Source organism: Bidens hawaiensis, unplaced genomic scaffold (genome assembly GCF_021521415.1).
Source record: "Bidens hawaiensis isolate Kalapana, Puna unplaced genomic scaffold, B.hawaiensis_p1.1 tig00004282_1, whole genome shotgun sequence".
Lineage (NCBI taxonomy): Eukaryota > Viridiplantae > Streptophyta > Magnoliopsida > Asterales > Asteraceae > Bidens > Bidens hawaiensis.
In genome coordinates this window covers 1,284,209-1,306,309 of record NW_027491257.1, presented here as the reverse complement: position 1 = coordinate 1,306,309, position 22,101 = coordinate 1,284,209, and the positions used below count along the sequence as shown (strand labels likewise).

Genomic DNA, 22,101 nt, shown 5'->3' with positions numbered 1-22,101 from the left:
GGTTCACATAGGGATGACAATGAAACCCAAAACCGATGGGAAAACCCGAAACCTGACATAAATGGGGCGGGTAATACCCGACCCGTTAGGGTTTGGGATTAGTTTTGAAATTTTTCGCGGGTTTGGGACGGGTTTGGGATTTTTAATATACCCGATTACCCGACCCGATTACCCGATAACATACACCCATTTACCCGATTATATACCCGATGTACCCGATATAGCTTATATATATATGTCAAAACTTGTTTATGTCAATTATTTGAGATATTTTACCTTTATGGTAATCATCTTTGTAATCGATTAGTTATATTTTGTCAAAATCCCGGTAGAAACCCAACGGGTTTTGAGCTGGGTATACCCGATAGAAAACCCGAAACCCAATGGGAAAACCCGATACCCGACGGGTAATTACCCGATTAAAACCCGACAGGTTTGGGACGGGTTTGGGATGGACTTTTATAACCGGGTATGGGTTTGGGAATACCTAAACCCGACCCATTGCCATCCCTAGGTTGACACATATATAATATATATAATATTCAAAAAATATATATAATTAAAGCTTCTGGTCCAGTCCGGTTTTATACGGTTGGCTTTCGGTACAAACCGTAAACCAAACCATTCATTACGGTTTGAAAATTTTCAAACCAACCGACCAAAAAGTTAAGAAAACCAACCATGAACCAAATTACCGATGACCGGTTTGGGCGGTTTCGCAGTTTCAAACCAAACTGTGAACACCCCTATGTGCCTATGATTCCTCAAGCAAAAGTAAGTGATTCCTACCATCTACACATAAGACCTTCCGCATCAAGGCCATCCATAGCTTATGTGAAGGAAATTTGTGAGAATAATGGAAAAGACAAGTGTTGTGGAGGTTGATGTGGAGGCCATCCATCCTTAAAGATCCTTCATCAAGGATGGTGGTTTGTGGGTCCTCCATGTTGGTGATATGAAAATTATGAGGTTGTTTGTGGGAAGAATGAATATGTTATTGTTGTAGGTAAAAGTGTTTGTGAAAAAAATAAATAGAAAGTTAACGTGGCACGCTGACTAGGCTGTTTATAAAGAAAATTACTCTGACCTGATGCGGACGGTCTAAATGAAGTTATGTTTTGATTATTATTGATTGTATGTGCAAATGCTACTTGTATGCTTGCAAAATTGTTATTTGATAGGTTGTTAGAATGTAAATCTAATGGATTTGGCTATGATGTTGGCCTGCTGGTTGTAAACTAAATGAATCAAGATTATGCCATGATTTTGGCCCGTTTATTGCAAACATATAGTCCAAAGATTTGACTATGATGTTGACCCGCTTATGGGACCAAGTAATATTATTTAAGTTGTGTCATTGACCCTTGATAACAAAACATGTAGAAACACTAGCAATTGATTATATGGGACTATGGGAGTCATACCTTGATATGTGAGTCATTTGGGTAAAAAATATGTAATGTGATATTTTAAGTGGTAGAATTATTAATAAATAATGTTTTAGCCCGTTTATGTTAATGCAAAATGCAATTACTATGATTAACAATGGATCTTGATGATATGAAATAAAGTCATGTACTCCCAATACCCTACTAACTAGCATGCTCAAGTAAATCAGGTTTTTTGTTTGGTAAACGACTTTCAGGAGCAGAGCCGGCTCAATGTCCTCGGAAGCCTAAAATAATTAAAATGTTGAGGCATTTTTTTTTTTAATGCTTATAGTGTTAGAGAGTATACAAGAATTATAAAATATGGATGATATGCAGTGATAATGGATTTGAAGAAATCTTCCTTAGCTTGTGGCCCATGAGTTACTAATTCTAAAATAATCCTACTTTTAAAATCTCATAATACATAATTATAACTCCTATTTAAGATGGATACCCTATAAAACTGAAGGCCTAAAACCACGACCTCATTTAGCTTACTCACCAGACGGCCCTGTCAAAAGACTATAGGGTAAGAAAATAGTAGAACAAGATTTAATCTAGTATCATATCTCTACTAAAAAAGAACAGGCGTTTACAATTAGAACACCCCTTGAAGTTTTAAACTTAACACGTGGGAGTTTCATGTTTGTATAGAATCCAACAATTCATGTTAAAAGTGTAGATTACTGTTAACTAATTTTTAAAGTTATCCGCAATATAATAATATTCTATGAATAACCCAAGTAAACAAAGCAGGATTGCAATCATATAAGCCAAACCCACGATGAATAAAGTTAATTAACTTAATTATTTATAACACTGATAAAATAAAATATAGGTCTGATTTTTTTTAAACACCTTCTAACATGAATCTAGGATTAGTAACCACGTACATATATACTTTGCAGTATTTGAACAGCCCATCTAAGTATACGCCTGATATAATATTTTAAATATTACCACACTTTGTTAAAAGTAAAAGAATACAAAATAATTTATAAACAACATGCTTAATATAAAATCATAAAAAAAAGTCGTAGGAAATCATCATACATGGCATGAGTTGTTAACATCGGGCCATAGGCTTATATATAAAACTATTTATATTTATTGGATTATTTTTATAACCTTTTAAAATTATAACTATATATTTTTAAAATATTTAGAATATATTTTTAGAAAAATCAACATAAAACACTTTCTCAGCCATTTTCTCTTCATTTAAACTATTATACTAAGGATCAAAACTTGAATTCTCTTGTTGTTCCGCCCCTTAATATAATATTTTAAAACAGGCTTTGTTTAGTATAAGAATGCAAAACTGTATCAGAATGACATGCTCAATTTAAAATAAATTCTAAAATAAAAAACTATAAAAAGTCACATAAGATCATCATACGTAGTATGAGTTGTTAACATCATTTTATATGTCATATTTATTTTTAGGAAAAAGTTAACGTATAAATGAAATTAATTGCTAATTATGAGATTACTCTATAATATAATTACATAATCACTATACACATAATCACTTTATATGTATATATCATTACTATATTTTATTCTTACAATTAGCACGTTAATTTTATTTGTATTTGATCAAAACCCTTATATTTTACAAAATATATAATGGATTTTTTTTATAATTTTGTATGTTATAATTTTAATTAATTTATTTTATTCGGAATATAATTTTGGGAATAAGAATGTATTATGTATATCAAAATCCTACACCAAATAAAAAGTAGGCCTACCCCACTTTCCCCCAAAGAAAATCTCACAAGCCACAAAGAACTTGTGGCTCACATTTACTTCCCCTGCCTACGTGTCATCCCCTAGCCTCTGCTTTTTAACCACCTCTCCAACTGCCGCAAAATAGTAAACATTAACAGATTTAGAATCAAACACAAACACCCTCTGCCGCCATAATGCCGGAAGTTAAAGATCCGGCCATCAAGCTTTTTGGAAAGACAATTCAGTTGTCACATGTTGATCATGAACAACAAAAACAACAATATTGTTTTGGTCACACTAAGGTATTATTATTATTAAACATAGGTTTTAAAGTTATTAATGTTCATTTTGTTGGGTTTTTTTTACTTGACCTCTGTTTTATTTATTTAATTTTTTATAAAAGTTCACTTTTAATAGATTTATTTTAACAAGTTACGTTTAATACCTTGGCTAAGATCAAGTGTAGCATCTGCTTTATAAATTATTATTATTATTTTAACTTATAAACATAGTTTTTAAAGTTATAAATGTTCATTTTGCTGAGGTTTTGTTTACTTGACCTCGGTTTTTTTTAGATTTTTTTAAAATAAAAATTCAATTCTAATAGATTTATTTTAACAAGTTACGTTCAATATATATTTCTTGGCATTTTGGCTAAGATCAAGTGTAGCATCTGCTGCAATTAAAAAAGGGTTTGCAACACAGCTTGTTACTTGCCTTTTGTTTTGGCTTTTAATGTAAACATTATATTTTATTATGAAACTAGTGTGATGAAACCGTTAAAAACAAATTTAACGATGGATTAGTAACTCTCTTTTAGTTATTAGTTAATATAATGACTTTCTTGACAAGATTTATTAAAGTTTTCTTGATGACCTCTGTTTTTCTTAAATTTTAAATAATAAAAATTGAAACTTTTTATAGATTTATTTCAACAATTCAAAATAATTAATAATGGATTACAAATTACATTTTAGATGTTATATAAGAAATTAACTTTATTGACAAGATTATTTAATTTTTTTTAACTGACCTCTGTTTTTCTTAATTTTTTAATAAAAAATTTGAAATTTTTATAGATTTGTTTTAACAGTTTATTTAAATGATGATGGATTACTGACTCCATTTTAGTTATTAATATGAAATTAACCTTCTTTACAAGATTTCTTGAAGTTCGCTTATTGACCTCTGTTTTTCTTAATATTTTTTAATAAAAAACCAGAGCTTTTAACAAATTTATTTCATCAATTCAATGATGAATTAGTATAAAATTAATATAAAATTTAATTATAAAATAAAAAATCTTGACACTATTTCTTAAAATTTGCTTGATTGACCTCTGTTTTTTCAATCTTTTTTAAAAAAAAATACAATTTTTTATAGATTAATTTCAGTAATTTAACCATGAATCAGTGACTCTGTTTTAATCATTAACATGAATTAACCTTTTTAATCATCTACCATAATAATAATAATAATAATAATAATAAATTAGCCATTTTTTTTGCATCAAAATACATCCCCTGTTTCACTAATTCAATTAAAACAGAGTATTTCTTAACTTCTTAATTTCTTATAATTTGATTAATTTCAGAAAACAATTGACGACGAACACATAGACAAAACAAGCTCCGATCAATCGACATCATTCGGACTCAACGACGACCCCAAAACACCAAATCCAGATAAAGAAATCCCATCAAAAAACACCCAAAAGAAAGAAACCCCGAATCCGGAAGAAAAACCGCAAAAACCCGACAAGATTCTTCCCTGTCCAAGATGCAATTCAGTGGACACCAAATTCTGTTATTACAACAATTACAATGTTAATCAACCTCGCCATTTTTGTAAAAATTGTCAACGATATTGGACCGCAGGCGGGACAATGAGGAACACTCCAATTGGGTCGGGTAGACGAAAGAACAAGAGCTTATCGTCTGCTTCTTATTACCGACACTTGATTATTAACGAAAGTTCGATGAAAAATAATGGGAATGTTCTTAATTTCGGTTCAGATTTTCCCCTTTGCGAATCCATGAATCAAGCCCTCACCTTTACTGATAATTCGCGTAATCTTGAAGATGATAGTTCGAGTTGCGCTTCAAATTTGGTCGAAAATGGTGGGAATAATGGGAATTTGAGGAATTTAAAATACCCTGTTCAAATCCCCTGTTTTTCGGGTCCTCCATGGTGTTATCCGGTGAATTCGGGTTACCCGGTTAATTTTTACCCGCCACCGCATTACTGGGGTTGTACGGTACAAGTGCCAATGCAAGTGCCATTTATGAACCCTAATTCTCCATTGGGAAAACATTCTAGAGATGGAAATTTGTTGCCTCCGTCTTTGAATAATGGACATGAGGCGGGAAAAAGTGCGGTGTTGATCGATGGTGGGATTCTTTCGAAGGCGTTTAAGTCTAAAATCGATGAGACGAATGAAGTAGCGGGTACCTCTTTGGTTAATTTGCAAGCCAATCCCGCAGCTTTATCAAGATCACTTAATTTTCGTGAAACTTCATAGGCAGTGATGGGCCCATGATTTGTTTTCATAGGGGCTTAACCAAAATTTTATGAGAAACGATCAGGATTATCAAGTATAAATAACAATAAAAAGTTTTTTTTATGAAAGGCAGTTGCCGCTGTACTTTGTATGTAGGTCCGCCGCTGTTCATAGGGGGAGGGTGTTGAGTTTGAAACTTTTGAAGAAGGTTAGGAACTATTGAGGAATGATTTTGGTTTGTGATGACTTTAGGGTTGTGAAGTGTGCAATGTAAAGTGTACATGACTATAAAGAAATAAAAGTCTTTTAACAAAGGGAATTTAGATGGGGAAAGAAAGGCACTAAAAGTGCATGATGATATTGATGAAGAAGAAGAAGAAGAAGAAGAAGAAGAAGAAGAAGAAGAAGAAGAAGAAGAAGAAGAAGAAGAAGAAGAAGAAGAAGAAGAAGAAGAAGAAGAAGTGAATTTTATTCAAGAATGTCATAGTTTTCTTCTTCTAGTGCTTAGTATGTCACAAACTTTTATCAAAAGTTAGGCTTTCTCCCAAGAGCAATAAGCATGTATGATCTAGGAGTATGGAGTATGAATACCGTATTTGTATTTAATTTATTCAATAAATTAGTAGGTACGTGTTTAAAGTATACACACTTGTTATTTTGATATAGAGGGATTATGTAATAGATTGTGAAATTGTTTTTCTTCCCTTAAACTTTGTAAAGTATTTACGTAGGACTGTATATGAGATTTTGGGTGTCCTGGACGAATAATAGAAATTGACCTCATACATAGAATTTTTTTTCCAGAGATCAAGGTTAATTGTAATAATAATAAACAAAATAAAATTATTGTAGCAGTCAAATTTAGTTATTTTGTTATCAACCTATACAACTAAATTGTTATTTGAACATTTGAAACCCTGTTATGTTGTTATTGAGTTTTCTAAAAAGAAAGTAGGCATAAAAACTTATTGCCATTTTGCAAGGTTTACTTATTTATTATTAAAAGTTATATATACACCTATATTTTAAATTTTGGGCCCTTGATAACGGGTTTTAGATGGCGGTTGAGGCTTACATGGCTTTCAGGCCGACCCTGTATTTACGATTACCTACATAAAAACATTAGTAAATGTTGACTACCTAGTATGTGATTAACTATTCTATGACTATTTGACATGCCTCCTCAAGTTACACTTAGACATCGTTTCAGTGTTCTATGTTTCCCTTAAACTCCGGCATCAGCGATGGTTTTTCTATGCAGCCGACATTTTTTTGGACCTATAAATAATGGGGCATCGACCGTCACAATGTTTTCAGATGACGGGACCAAGGACCAGCGATTGCATTCGGCACCGCATATATTCTTCAATTCTCCGATGGATCAACGAAGCGGCAATCACCTACTGGCTTAGAAAAAAATCACTTGATATGAAATAGGTTCGGATCTGACTAAACCGCGTGTGAACATTATAGGTCAATTGGAAAAAAACTTGAACTACTTGATCAAAATGAACATTTTAATAATTTTCTCTATTAAGTATTGACCGATAGTTTTTTATTTTTTATTTTTTTTTAAATCTTGTGAATGATGAGAAGATTATAATTTCACTTGTGTCAATACATGGAAATATCTTAGTTGAACGGTCAGAATTAGAATATTATGAATATAGAAGGGGCATAATGCATATTGTGAAACGCAAATAGGGGTTTTGTGGGGTGGCTTGAATTCAATTCACAAAACCAGACAAATATGTATCTTTCAACCAAAAAGCTAGAAAAGGAAAGTGAAGCATAAAGTTTTTAATTTTCTCTAACTTTCACCTTTTCTCTCTCTCGTCTAGTATTCTTGCCTTCCAAAATAAATAATATCCATTGAGTCACAAAATTGAATTAAAAAAAAAAAAGGAAAAAGAAAGGCTATCTTCTATGACAAATAGCCATTCTACACACTCAATAATGTCAGGTTGATGGTTTAACAAGTTAAATAGTTAACCTTAAATATGAAGTAGTTTTAACTCGTCGAAACTTAAAGTTGTGTAATTCAAGCATGACTTCGCTCAACATGAATAAGTCAAACATGTTGATGGGTTATAATCAAGTTATGAACGTGTTAAAATGTTATAATAAAGGGATTTTCTAACATGTGTTCTATGGGCACATGTAAAAAACATTAATTACGTGAATATTCTTGTTGAATATACAATTTCATATTAATTGCATTTATTTCTTAATAAATACCATATTTAACTTTCTATTGTTTCTTTCTAAATCTTACCTCCATTAATGACTACTAAATAAAATTTTTCTAATTAACTTTAAAATTACTATTTCATATCTTCTAATTTTCCACCATCTTTTATAAGTATTCACTATTTAAACAACACATTTTATTACCTTTCTATCTATTTTTTTTTAAGATTTGAATGAGCTTCCTATTGAAGAAGATATTATTGAAGAATAAAGTAAAAACAAGAAAAAAATTTGTGAGGAACCATTCGCTCGTCAATGTATTCTAAATGAAGAAAAGACTCTTGTTTTTTTTTTATCAAAATTATGCAAGAACAAATGGGTTTTTTGTTCGAAAAGGGAGGTTTGTGAACAAGAAATTAAGGAGATAGGAAAAGACGTGATTTTTTTTGTCATCGTGAATGAAAATCGGAGCCTAAAAGACTACACAAAAAATTCAAGAAATAGAGGCTATGCAAGATATGAATGTAAGGCCCACATGCGTGTAACATTGAGAAGAATAACGAAATTTTCCTAGAAGAGTGGCAGGTCATTATAAATGTTGAAAATGCATCTTCTTTTGTTATCATATAATAATGAAATTACATTTTCTTTTGTTTTTAGACTTTTATATTTTAATATTAAAAAAGTCAATGTTAGTTTAGGTGTAAAAAAAAAGTTACTTTCATATTTGAATATTCTTTGCATATAAATGAATAGAAAAATTATGGGAGATGAAAAAGTAATTTTAAAAGGAATGGAAAAAAATTATTTAGTAGTCATCAGTGTAGAAAATATTTAGAAGGAAACAATATAATGTTAAATATGTTAGTTATTAAAAAATGAATGTAATTAGTATAAAATTATAGTTTCAACAAGAATATTCACTTAATTAATGTTTCTTACATGTGCCCTTAGGGCACATGTTAGAAAATCCCTATAATAAATAAGAGTAACATGCTTGTGGTCAGGCTGCTTAGTTAAAGGGCTTGACGGTTTGACGTGTTTAATTAAACTGGTTTAATAAGTCAATATGATTACGATCCATTATTTATTTAAATGTGTTAATATATCAATTCAAGCATGATTTTCTTTTTTCATTAACCGAGTTAGATATACAACTAAAGTAAAATTTGAACATTTTCATTTCAAGTTGCCTCAAGAATTACACCCGAGTTCTAAGATTATAAGTAGATATTATGTGATTATTAGATATCTTTTTCTTTAATTATACAAAATTTGAACACTTATAAACCAACCAGATGAACTCAATCAACTATCCCCTTTTGTAGAGTCAACTCAAGAAACAAGCAAGATTTGACAAGTACCAAAAACTTAGGTTAGCTTGGTGGTATATGTACAAAAATGTTACCAGCATATGTAGAGTGTCAACCTATCGGGGATTGAGTGGGGGATATATGTGGTAGTGTTATCAACATTTGATAGCCACAAACAAAAATGTTGTGGAATTATGAGGGACCAATGTCATGTGATACCTTTAATGCTTCTTTAATGATCTTTTGTTTCATTCCTTTTATTACTTTCTTCTTTCTTTCTATAATTAGAATTTTATTTATTTGTTTGAAAATGTTTTAGTATTATCCAAAATTATACAAGCAAACTAAAAATTTAGAAATAATGATAACCATTCTTGTAAATTTAAAATAAAATAAAAACATGGTTTTATTAATTATATAGCAACATCATATCTAAATGTAAGATATTAATTAATTAATACAAACAAACATCTCCGAGTAATGTCTCACTCGTAGTCTCGTAGATAAGATCGTGGAAGGATGAGATAAGAACAAACCTATATTTATCTAGAAGAATATAGATAGAGAGTTACCAATGAGATTTATGACTCAACAACATTTTTTTCTTCGCAATATAAGCACAAATAACATACGTCACATACTAGTAGTGAAAAAAAAGCAGATACGTCTAGAGAGTAACTAGACGAGATAAGACCGGCTAGACATAGGTATGGGTCTATATGCCTTCTTAAAAATCCCTAAAATCCTTCGCATTTATCTGACATCACCAACAATATGACTTAAATCTTTTTGTTCCATGTCTGTTTGGATCTGGCTATACTTTTCTTCTCCTCCACTATAAGGGTCTTTCACTTTTTTTTAACCAATGTTTCCATTTGTCTCCTCTTCATGTTTTTTTTTTTTTTTTTGAATGTTCAAGCTTTCCTCCTACTATTTACATTATACCGCCAATGCCAGGAATCGAACCCTGGACCTCTCACCCAAAGGCCAAAGCCTTTACCATCCCTTCATGTTGAGGTGGATGTATGGACAAATAATGGTTAATCTCCTTCCTTATCTTCTCTGAAATATTGCCACTTCAATTTATATCTAAATTCAATCTTATGTGTCCATACATCCACCCAATGTTTTCAGACCCGGCCTGGACGTCGACTCGGACACCTTACCGGGTCAAAGGTCGGACCGACCCGGAAGGGTGGACCGGTGTTTGACCCGGATGACGTCATAAATAATTTAAATATATATTTACATATATATATATATATATATATATATATGATTTATGTTTGATTAAAAAAGACATCAATAAAGCTTGGTTGGTTGGCATGGGGTAATTATAAAAGCTTCTATCTTTTAAATGACCCAAGTTTGAATCCTGACATGCACATTCATTTTGAATTTAATAAAAAATGAGTTTTACCGGTTCACCCGCCGGGTCATCCGGACCGACCGGTCTGGGCCGACCGCCACCCCCAAAACCCGGCCGGGTTTTTAGAAACGTCAAAAATAAACTGACCTGGCCCTGTATGGAGACCGGGTCCCGGTCCAGCCGGTCGCCGGGCTGGGCTGGGTTTCAAAACACTGCATCCACCTCAACATTCTCATGTATGCTACATGTAACTTTTGTGTCTCTCTTCTTGATGATCAACAGTCGGTCTGTATTTTCAAATTCGTTGAGAATGCTTATTTAAACCTTCTTTCATATAAGAAAAAAAGTCATAAACAAGTTAATAGAATGAACATGCATTATGCATATATGTGGGGATCGATATTAGTACAAAGTGTGTTTAGCCTAAAAGTGTAGCAAACAATGATGATCGTCGGGCAATGGACTCGTAAGTAAAATATGAACTCGATAACTCAGATATAAAAAGGGAATAGTCATTAACAATTTCGACTAGGTTTTCACATAAAGCCATGTTTTTTTTAAATGAGTTATAAGGCTTTGAAGAGGTAGGTCCCAGCAGAGCCCAGTTGGACCCGCAAGACTCACATTGCAGAGGGACGTCTGCGCAAGGACCGACTGGTTCCGCAGGACCCACCATGCTCAGAGAAGACCTTACGCGCAATGCGCCAGCTGTTCCCGCAGGGAAAACCTCCCAATGGTGAAGTACACCGCCTGTCCCCGCAGCTGCGAATACAAGTCATCAGGGAAGGCTACCCGCACTAATAGCAATGCTACACGCACAAGGCACTCAATAATTCAGTGTCACCTGAAGGAATGAGCAAGGCGGGAATACTCCCGCCCAAATGAGCCAGTCCGTATGCTTCTGGAAGATCTTTTGTACTATACCTGCCAAGGTATGGACAAAATAGACAAGATCTGACCAAAGCAGCCCATGAACCAATCACAGGGTGACAGCTCACCGACAACAGTACGAGGAGGAGCATGCTCTAGTACTGTTTGTCACTATTAGCCGCTGCCTACTCACCAACCCTTGTGGCACGCACAAAGCATGCAGTTGGTGGAAAGGGAACAGTACACAGCCGGCCTTATCACTATCAGCCGCTGCCTACTCACCAACCAGCATGGCACGTGCATAGCCCATAGTTGGTAGAACAGGAATATTCTACAGCTGGCTGTACCTGCTTGGAAACCTACCTTCGGCTATAAATACTCCAACACCTTGGAAGGGTAGGATCATCTGATATTTTACCTTCACTAGCTATTTCTCTCAATATACACTTATATTCAGAGCAATCTAGTTTGATTCTCACGCCGGATGGTGGTCACAAGGAGGAACCCCTCCCTTCTCAGTGACGAGCTCACGGTGTCTGTTTTGCAGGTCATCTGAAGAACATCCTTCTTTGCCGGACCTAACCCTCGTGGGAAACATTACTTAACCCCCAGATTATCCATAATCTACTTGGGGTCACCTAGTGAATATATAAACCTTATATGTAAACCTTATGATGAAACATGCATGATGAGCTATCCCTGTGTAACAATTTGATATTTGGAACAGTTAACCTGTTGAACCTGCTTGCTACCCAAACAACAATGGTATTAAATATATATGATACCGACACTCTAGTCCTATTTAACCCTATAATGACACTCATTTTCATAGCACTTCTTGACAAAACCAAACAGCCCCTCAAACAGGCTCAAGTATATAATATAATATAATAAAATATAAGAAAGTGCTATAATATAATATAATATAATATAAGAAAGTTAAATACGTAACCATAAATTATAAAAGAACCGCAAAACCAATCTGAAATATTCATATTTTAGCTACTAAACTAAAATAACTATCAGAGTTAACTAAATGAAGGGTCTATGTGATATAAGTCATATAACTATATAGCAAGAATGATTCTTAATTTTGAGAAATTACACATATAGTCCCGAAACAGTTTGAAACCGTAACACGCATGGTTCTTGAAATGGATGAGCGCTAGTTTTTTCAGTTGGGGACCATCCGTGTTACTGTATCACTTGAACTTAAGTGGAAAAAAAAATAGCGTACATCCATTTCAATTACCATCAATGATCTGGTTTGAAACTCTTTGGTGACCATAGACGTAATTTCTTGAAGTTAATGACCATACTTGTTATATGTGTGTACCGGCCATAAGAACACCCATGTAATTAACTCTTGCTATTAAAATCCATCATGATTATGTGGTGTACTAGAATTGTATTTAGTGGCGATAAATTTATGCATGTTCATATGCTGTGAAGTGTAGATTGACGATAGTTCTCTAGTCTACACATGTTGTGAGGAAGAAACAGGGAAAAATGTTAGATATCATTTGGATTTTTATTATACGCTTTTCATCGTTAACACTGAAGAAATAAAGGCTTGAAAATGAATGTTTGTTGAGATCTGATTAGAAAAAACACTGTTGTTTTGATAATTGTTGTAGTTGTCTCATTATTACAATCTAGTTCACCAAAAAAAAAATCATAAACAAAAGTAATAAAAAACAAAACAAAATCAAAGTTGATATCACATCATTGACGCATCATGTGCATACATAGTTATTTCTCTGTTGGACTGGACTGTCTTTTACATCGAAAGTGAAAACTAAGAGAGTACGTTTGATATTTTGTAAATATTCTAACAATAAGTCATAGTTTAGATTATTAAATCTAATGTGCCTAAAAACATCATTCGTCTAGATCTTGTTGATTGTGATCTTACGAGTCTCCTAAAGAAAATCTTGTCTAAATGAGGCTCATGCTCACCAACTTTACAACAATAAAATTGGAAAAATGCATTATTTTTTTCATTTCGCTTTAGACCTTTAAAAGCCACCCAGAAATGACTCTTACTACAATGTCTTTCATTTCGTTAAGATTGAGGTGCATTTCTAGGTTGGGTTGATACAATGCAAGTTTTATGGTGTGTTGGAACTACTATACTTAATAGAGTAAACTACGGTTATGGTCCTTGTGTTTGCCCTCTTTTAACACTTTTTGCCCAAAATCGAATCTTTTGACAAATAATGACATGGGTATAACTCCTATAACCGTTTCGGTACTAGGTCCTTACCCAAATACCTTTTTCTGATAAACATGCTCACATGCTCCTCACGTATTTAGAGTTGGAGCTGGACGTGGGAATGGTGTGCTTTGATTTTGAATATAGACATCTGAAGGAGTTGGTTTTCATTTTTGAGAGATTTTAGGGAAGTCGGTATGTCTAGACAAAAGAGAAAAAGTCTTGGCATGTTTAATGTATTAAGTTATTACATATTTGGAAGGCGACAAATTCTTAGGCTTTGCAGATGAGATTATGATTGCTTCGTTTGGTTGGCTTAATAGTAATAGACTAGTGGTAGAGCAAAGTCATGTCGTGTTTTTTTCCTTTTTTTTTTGGAGTGATGCTATTCTATGTTGTCCGTTTTAATTTAGCTCTCTTTTTGTTTTGTTGTACTCTTGTCTAGCTTCTAGCTAGTTTTTTATAAAATGTCACTGTTTAGATAAAGAAGATTCATAAATTGAATTTTAAATACCCGGTCATGTATTTGCAAGAATATATTTTCGAAGAAAATTCATCGTCTATATAGACTTGACGATTCAGCTATGCACATCTAACATGCTGTCTCCTACCCTTCTAGGAACCTTCAATCACAATGCAAAAACTACCATATTTCAGTGTAATTGATAAAAACAACTTAAAAGTATATTTTACAATATTTTCAATCTCTTTTCCAAGATTTACCACGCTAAAGTACCATATGACTTTTCTTTGGTTTTTTTTCAGTGTTTTCCTGTTAGTGGATATATAATAAAATCAACTGACAATATATAAAAAAAACAAAATCAAATTAAAACAAAAAATGTTCATATATTTATAAAATTCTGCCAAAAATTGTACACAAATTAAACAAAAAGATTTCTATATATAAAATTTCTACAAATATAAATGAAACACAAAGTTTTTATTTGGATTAATATCATATACGACCTCATTAAAAATAGCAATATGATTTGTAGCCATCAAAATCGGGAAAAATAAAAGAAATAGGCAAATTGGAAATAAATAATTCCAACTTTTGTATACTGGTCGATAATAATCCCAACTTTAAAAATCACTACCGGTGGTATCAACTTTCAACTATTTTTGTCTCAATAGACCTCTGTTAAAAAACATTTAACGCTGTTAAGTTTTTCCCAAGTTTCAAACCGATGTTTTAAGGCTTTTGATCGAAAGAACGTACGAGACGACAGATGTAAAACTTATATCAAAACGATGATCCAAGCAACGAAACAATGTTTCAATTCGGGTGTTTTTAATTATGTTGAATTTTTTATCGTGTTTTACGTACCAGCAAAGCTAGGGTTTTACGGACAATGCTCAGCGTTTACCAACGCTCGGGTTTTACCGACCGAATAAATATCATATTAAATGCTTTATTTTTAGATGTTAATTTAACGAATTTCTTTTTTGGGTTCACTCCTGATACCATAATGAAGTAACCAATCTCAATCAAATTCTCGTTGATTTGTCACTACAAAATGAAAGAATTCGTCGGGCAACGCATCACTCGTCGTCGTCATTGTCGTCGTCATTAATGTTACTCTTATTAGTTATTACTGCTAATGTTGTTGTTATTATTATTATTATTATTACTGTTTTCTCAAACGTAATATGCGTGTTTTTGTGGTTTACACGTTTTATTCAACTTCATAGAAATTTCTAAGTAATCTTGTTGAAGCAAACAAAACAATGCTTCTTGTTCAACACTTCAACATATATATATACATAGGATGTTGTCTACAAAATCATGCATTCTATAATCAACTCCAAATACCAATTCATATTGTAACAAATTTTTTTTCCTTTTTGGGTCAACCGACACTATATTTACTGAGGTCGATAACTTGATCCAAGATGGTCGTGAAAAGATTCTCGTCATGCGTCCTTTTATTCTTCAAAATCGCACTTTATAACATCAACTATTGTGAAGTTTTGTTGACATCTCTTGGAGCTTCAATCCACTCTCTAATGACTCGTTATTCCGTCTTATGGAACAAGTTAAGCACCACTCCCACACTACCTAACCTAAAAGACACCAACAAGAAAGAGTTTGTGACACTTGACGAAATAAATACCGTCATGGCTCAACTAGGGTTCCAACAATGTCATGGTCATGATAAGTGTATTGACATTGTGTCAATGTTTGATGACGAGGAGCCAAGTTTGGGGGAAGCTAGATGGCTTTCGATGCGTTTGATGAGAACTCGGATGGGTTCATTGATGAGTTCGGGTTGCAAAGAATGTTGTGTAAATTTGGACAAATGACAAAGTTTGAGGAATGTAGAAATATGATCGAAGGCTTTGATATCAATGGGGATGGACTCGTTGATTTTGATGAATTTGTTAGGCTCATGGAGTCATGTTCTTTTTAAGAGGTGGATTTTTTTTCTTTACTTGTGATTTTATGTTTTAAGGATACATCTCAATAAATAAATAATTTCATATCTATAATAAATATTGCAATGATGTTATTTATTTATCGACAATGACTAACGATTAATACAATAATGTGGGAATCTGAGAAAATTACACATTATTAAGAGTGTTTTCCCTATACGTACAACACCTGCAAAGGGGTGTCCTTACATGCACATCCTCCCACGGTCACATTCGTCGTCATTTCACCTTTAAACATGCTTTAGATTTTGATAATGTCGTGTAAACAGGCATTTAGACCTGGAATTAGTGGTGGAATGGTTGTATGTATATGTATGTGAATAAGTTTCACCTTTAATTAGTGTTGGCTGTTGCAAGTGGTGTGTATAGAGTATGGTTTATATTTTTGAATCATAAAAGCAATTGGTTATCACGATATATTCAAAAATTGATCATATAGAAATATTTAGTGTTTGATATTTTTGGCCGAATTTGATACATATGTTGACATACCTTTGCTCATTATTCCTACTTGACATGCACAAACCGGTTATTGGTCAACAGTCAATTAACCGGTTAGACTTGTTAATCGGGTCGGCTAGTAACTAGCTTTAAAGGACAAAAGCCCTAACCTGTATAACCGATTTCGGGTAAAACCGAACCAGTTAACCAAGAAAAAACCAATTTAAAAAAAATCATGTAAAAACCTAAAACTGGTTTTGTAGCCGGTTATTAACCAGTTCTGGGACTGAAATGAAAAGCCGATTACTAACCGCCGGTTTTTTCTGGATTGAAACTGGTTAGAGAGGGACCAGTTGCTAACCAATTAAAGAATCGGTTATAAACCAGTTAACCGGTTTGGATGTTCACCTCTGTATCCTACCAGAGAAGAACAAAGCTAAGCTTAGGGCCGTACAAACTGCTCGACGCTCGAACTCGCTAGCAGCTCGCTCGGAAATTGCTTGGAAAACGCTCGCTTGCTTTTTCGCTCGATTGTAAACGAGCCGCACTGCTCGGTTCGGTTCGAATATTTTTAATTTATTATATATATATATATATATATATGTATATGAACAAATATATAAATATATAGAAAACACACATATAATATAAGTATACAATTTTTTAAACCCTTATAAATTTTTCCTATTCCGTCAATTTTATAGTTTTATTAGTTCGATTTAAGTTTTCAGAATACTAAAAATTTGTTTACATGTTCATTATATCTTACTTCAAACTTCTTTTTCCTAAAAATTTACAACCTATTATACGTTTGTCTAAAAACTACTAATTTATTTACGAGATGTATTATTTACAGCATTCAAACTTGTTTCTTATTGAAAATCTTAAAGTGAAAAAGAAATAAAAAATGCTCGAAATCGCTCGGTGTTCGATCGAAAAATGCTCGGTTCGATTTTGGCCGTTTCTTTTTTAGCTCGGTTCGAATTTCAGCCATTGGGTATGGGTCGGTTTTAAACGAGCTAAGCAACGAGCAAGCCTTTGTTTGGTTCAACTCGACTCGTGAACAACCCTAGCTAAGCTCGACCCATTTCATGCCCTAAGGCCCTAAGGAACAGACATGGGTTAAAGCCCATTAACCCTAGCAGGCTTTTGTTTGGTCTAGTCATATCAAAGCCCACGTGGGTCCATTCAAACAGGCATGGGTTAAGCCCATTAGTCCTTAACATATGGCTTAACAAATTATTAAAACAAAATCACAAAATAATTTGGTATCTAAACTTATATTATTATTATTATTATTATTATTATTATTATTATTATTATTATTATTATTATTACAGTTTAGGTCCTTTTTTTTATTTCTCAAGCATCAAAATACTTATATAGATGTTGTTGATTTGTAGTAATTAAACTATTTTCCAAAGTATTCAATATTAATGTGATGCACACCAAGAATGGGGCCAACCTCATGTAACTTAATTCTGTTATGTTTCCACAGAAACATATGTTTGATGATGACAATGTTGTTAGCTTGTTACATGTCCACAAATCTCATGTGAATAACATGAAGAATCACACCAGCGAAGATTCTGCTGAGGAAAGGATGTTTGGCCGTTACTCGTCTTAATAACAATGAATTAATTTCCCACAATACAACAAAACTAAACTTAACAAATAGTTGTTTAATTATTAAAGAATTCATTATTATTTTATTAAAGCTTAGTTATAATTGTAACCCATCTTCACCAATGAGTCTTCATGCAAATGGTTTGTAAGAAACGAAATCATTAATATATATTTGGTTCTTAAGAACGTCGATCTTCAATATTTAAAATATTTAATAAGACGTTTAGTTAATTAAATGATATTTTGAAAATTCATTTTTTAATACCCATTCACAAATAGTTTTACACTTCTATGCTATAATCGCTTTTGACATTTACTTTCATAGCCAAATGTTTATTCTAATAAGGGTTTGGATCAAATACAAATAAAAATAATGTGCTAATTATGAGAATCAAGTAGAGTAATTATATAGTTTATATACAATTAAAGATCACATTTTTACCATATGTAAAAGTTAGTAGATTTATAAGTTCCTATAAATAAACAATTCATGTTTAAGACGGAAAATATAAATAAAATGTAACAAAATGTTTTTAAAACTATACTCAACCCATTGTCCTCATTTACCCTAATTCATCCGACCTATTCTCAGTATCTAAAACCGAGTGAAAGAAAAAAATATATATACAAAAAAGAAACCATCCTTCTACATGGATGAGGCACCACGGATGGTGCCCGTCCCAATCACTACGTGCTCCAACAGACGCCAAACCAAACGTGCTATGCGTACCCTAGCTCCACAGACTCCCGTGTTAAAGATACTCTCATTATTAGTCCATATGACTTACGAGTTGATATTTGAAGTAGGGCATGAGTTACATCAAGAATCTTTTTTAATAGGGTGCAATTTTGTGAATGTGTGAATATATCTTCTAAGGTGAACAGTATTTGGTAGGGGACATTAGGACTTTATAATATATGTCCTGTAGTCAACTACAAAATGGAAGTATAATAACCAGGAGTCATGATTAATAAATAAACTCAGAAACAATTTAATTCAACATTAACTAATAGAAGTCAAAGAGAGAAGTTAAACACAAGTCATCATTAATATTAATAGTTTTTAAGTGGCTCCAACTCCAAGAAAGTCTATAAGAGGTGGTGAAATGTCAATATTAGCTTCAGAAAACTGCTGGCTTTGTAAAACTTGTGATGGTGGTGGTGGTTGTCCTGCCGCTGAGCCACCGCTGCTGCTACCGCTACCGCTAATGTTGTAAACATGATGCTGATAGTGGTAATACTGATGGCTTAGGCCAGCACTCATCATCACCAACGGTGTTGCATATTGATGTTCATAATCTTGATCATGATATTGTTGTTGATGATGATTCTCATAGAATGTGTTCTTGTTGTTGAAAATATCCATCATCATCATCATCTGATTATTGTTCATGTTTTTCCCACCTGAAACATATACCATTTTGTAACTAGAAATAGTAAGTTTTATTGATGACACAAAAGGTACACAAAAATGGCAACATGTGTGTACTTTCATGCTTTAATATCTTGTACATTATGTATTAAAATCCATGCCAAGGTTTGCTTTTTTTCACCAAAAATAAAATTAGGTTTTTTGACGAGGTCATCTATACACATAGACATCTAACCCATAGAGTTTCATACGACCGTCTAGATAAACTAGGATCGTCATTCAAAAGGCCATTCTGACCAATAACTTTTAAAGTTTTTTTTTTTTTTCAAAATGATTGTTTAATGGATGGTTGATCGGTTGATCGTGTGAAATCAGATGAATTAGTGTGTGTAACATGACACTTTTCATGTCAAAAAATGAAAACCCTAGAAATAAAATAATTGAACTAACCGGAGACGACACCAAACTTCTAATCCCACACAGTTTCAAAACGTCCATCTTACAAAAGGTCTGAAGACCATTTTGAACAAAAAAATTCAATGTGTGACCATCTATGGTTAGAACAGCCATCAAGATATTGGCTGGAAAACTGTTCTAACAAATAACTTTCAAAGTTTGACTTCTTTTTAATTAAATTTTTTTTTTGGTAAAAACAATAGTCCGAGTGTTTAATAGACGGTCATTTGATGGTGTGAAATCAAATACGACGACACTTTTTTATTGTAAAAAATGAAAACCCTAAAAATTTTTACTCTAACCAGCTGAAATGACACCAAACGATGGTTGATGAGGATACACCCCATCATAACATGGTTGAGCTAACATCGGTGGCGGTGGTGGCGGTGTGGCAGAGCCGGCAAGCATTCTTCTTTTCCGGTGAGCATTTGTCTGTTCTCTATACTTTCTTGCCATGATTACATGCCAATGATTCTTGACAGCATTATCAGTTCTTCCAGGAAACAGCCTTGCAATTAATGCCCATTTGTTTCCGTACATTCTGTGAGCAGTCATCAATCTTTCTTCTTCTTCATCACTAAAAGCTTTTCTGTTAATCCTTGGATCTAGTTGATTAAACCATCTCAACCTGCAACTCTTCCCTAAAGTTTTCACAAATTTATTAAACACATATTTTGTCACACAAAAAACATACATAAAAAACATATATAAATATTAGGGCTAGACCTTTTTTTTAATAACAATATGAAAGGTTGCGTTTTATAGGAATATCAAAAATTTGAGTTGCTGAAGCTAAAGCAACTACTTTCGAAGTAACAGAAAGAAAAGCAACGACTAGAGTGAGAGAGTTAAGAGTCGAAAAGAGGATTCCTCGCCTCTTTCTCTCATTAAAAACCGCGCGAGACTTTAATCTCACACCGCTCCTAAGTAATAAAAGAAAGAAAGAACTCTTTATTATTATTATTATTATTATTATTATTATTATTATTATTATTATTATTACCTTCAACATGTATGTATAAGATGGAATCCACTCGATTTTTTTGAAAACGATTATTAATCCTTAACTTTTCGAGGAATCATTCATCATTGGTTGTGAATGACTAATTTTTTTTATTCTTTTTGATCTTGGTTCCGTAGGAGCAAGTCAGATTTTCGAAACAAAAAACTAATTAAGTCGTTTAAAAATTACACTTTCAAGTCTCGGGTCATAAGATTACTATTCATGTATGCTAAGTAGCCCAACAGCTTTAGATGCAAGGAAAACAAAAGTATCAAACGCAAACACGTATAAACACGTGTTTAATTAAACCATAAAAAGAGTACCTGATCTTCCTTCAAGTTTCTCAGCAATCAAGTTCCAGTTTTGTGGACCATAAAGAGCAACAAGCTCTTTAAGTTTAGCATCTTCAGCTGGTCTCCAATGGCCTCTTGCACAAGTCTTTGTTGGTCTGACTCTTCCATTATTATTAATATTGTTCCCACTGAGATTGAGGTCAAGTTCTTCTTGTTCTTCTTCATCCTCTTCATCTTCTTGAACATGTGTGGTATTAATATAGGGATTGTTGAGAGAGAGAGAACGAAAAGAGTCTGAAAAAGTCATGTTCATTGAAGAAGAAACAATAGTTTCAGTTCTCAGTTGTTGTGGTTTATGTTTGGTATATAAAGTTGATGATCATGTGTTGATGTGTGTGTGTGTGAGTTTGTGGTTGTTTAGAGAGAGAAAGAGAGAGGTGCGTGCGGGTGCTGCTACAAAAACGTCATGTTCTGGTTAAAGACATGTTGAAATAGACGTGTTTTGCGTGTGTGTGTTTTGGAGCAACAAATAGTAACAGGAAAAGCATTTGTGACAGAAGTCTCAATTTTATCTGCATTCCACTCGTGGGGGTGGTAGGGATAGGGTGGGTAAAGTGACCATTTTAGTAACCATTGGCTATACCCTAACAAAGGGTCTTTTACGCTATGTTCTCGAGTCTCATTAAACGAAAGAAAGGAAAGGAAATGAAGAGAAAGAAGTGGAGTGTTTGTAAGTACTGACGAAATACGCACTCACTTTTTTAGACCGCACCCTCCTACTCACTCGTTCACGTTGCTCGCCTTTTGCAGGATAGTTTGTAAGTACAGACGAAATACGCACTCACTTTTC

The 22,101-nt window shown here is 33.1% G+C and overlaps 2 protein-coding genes across 2 annotated transcripts; one reads left to right on the top strand and one right to left on the bottom strand.

Annotated features, from left to right (window-relative positions):
- The first annotated feature begins 3,358 nt into the window (after positions 1–3,358).
- On the top strand, positions 3,359–5,686 carry LOC143626012 (cyclic dof factor 1-like). Its single transcript, XM_077096211.1, has 2 exons — positions 3,359–3,466; positions 4,759–5,686. Exons 1-2 carry the CDS (start codon positions 3,359–3,361, stop codon positions 5,683–5,685), a joined length of 1,035 nt encoding a protein of 344 aa, XP_076952326.1. The 3' UTR covers position 5,686.
- Positions 5,687–19,071: 13,385 nt separating this feature from the next.
- Positions 19,072–21,564, bottom strand: LOC143626011 (uncharacterized). Its single transcript, XM_077096210.1, has 3 exons — positions 21,282–21,564; positions 20,258–20,596; positions 19,072–19,531 (listed from the first exon to the last, which is right to left on the bottom strand). Exons 1-3 carry the CDS (start codon positions 21,562–21,564, stop codon positions 19,191–19,193), a joined length of 963 nt encoding a protein of 320 aa, XP_076952325.1. The 3' UTR covers positions 19,072–19,190.
- Positions 21,565–22,101: the final 537 nt, after the last annotated feature.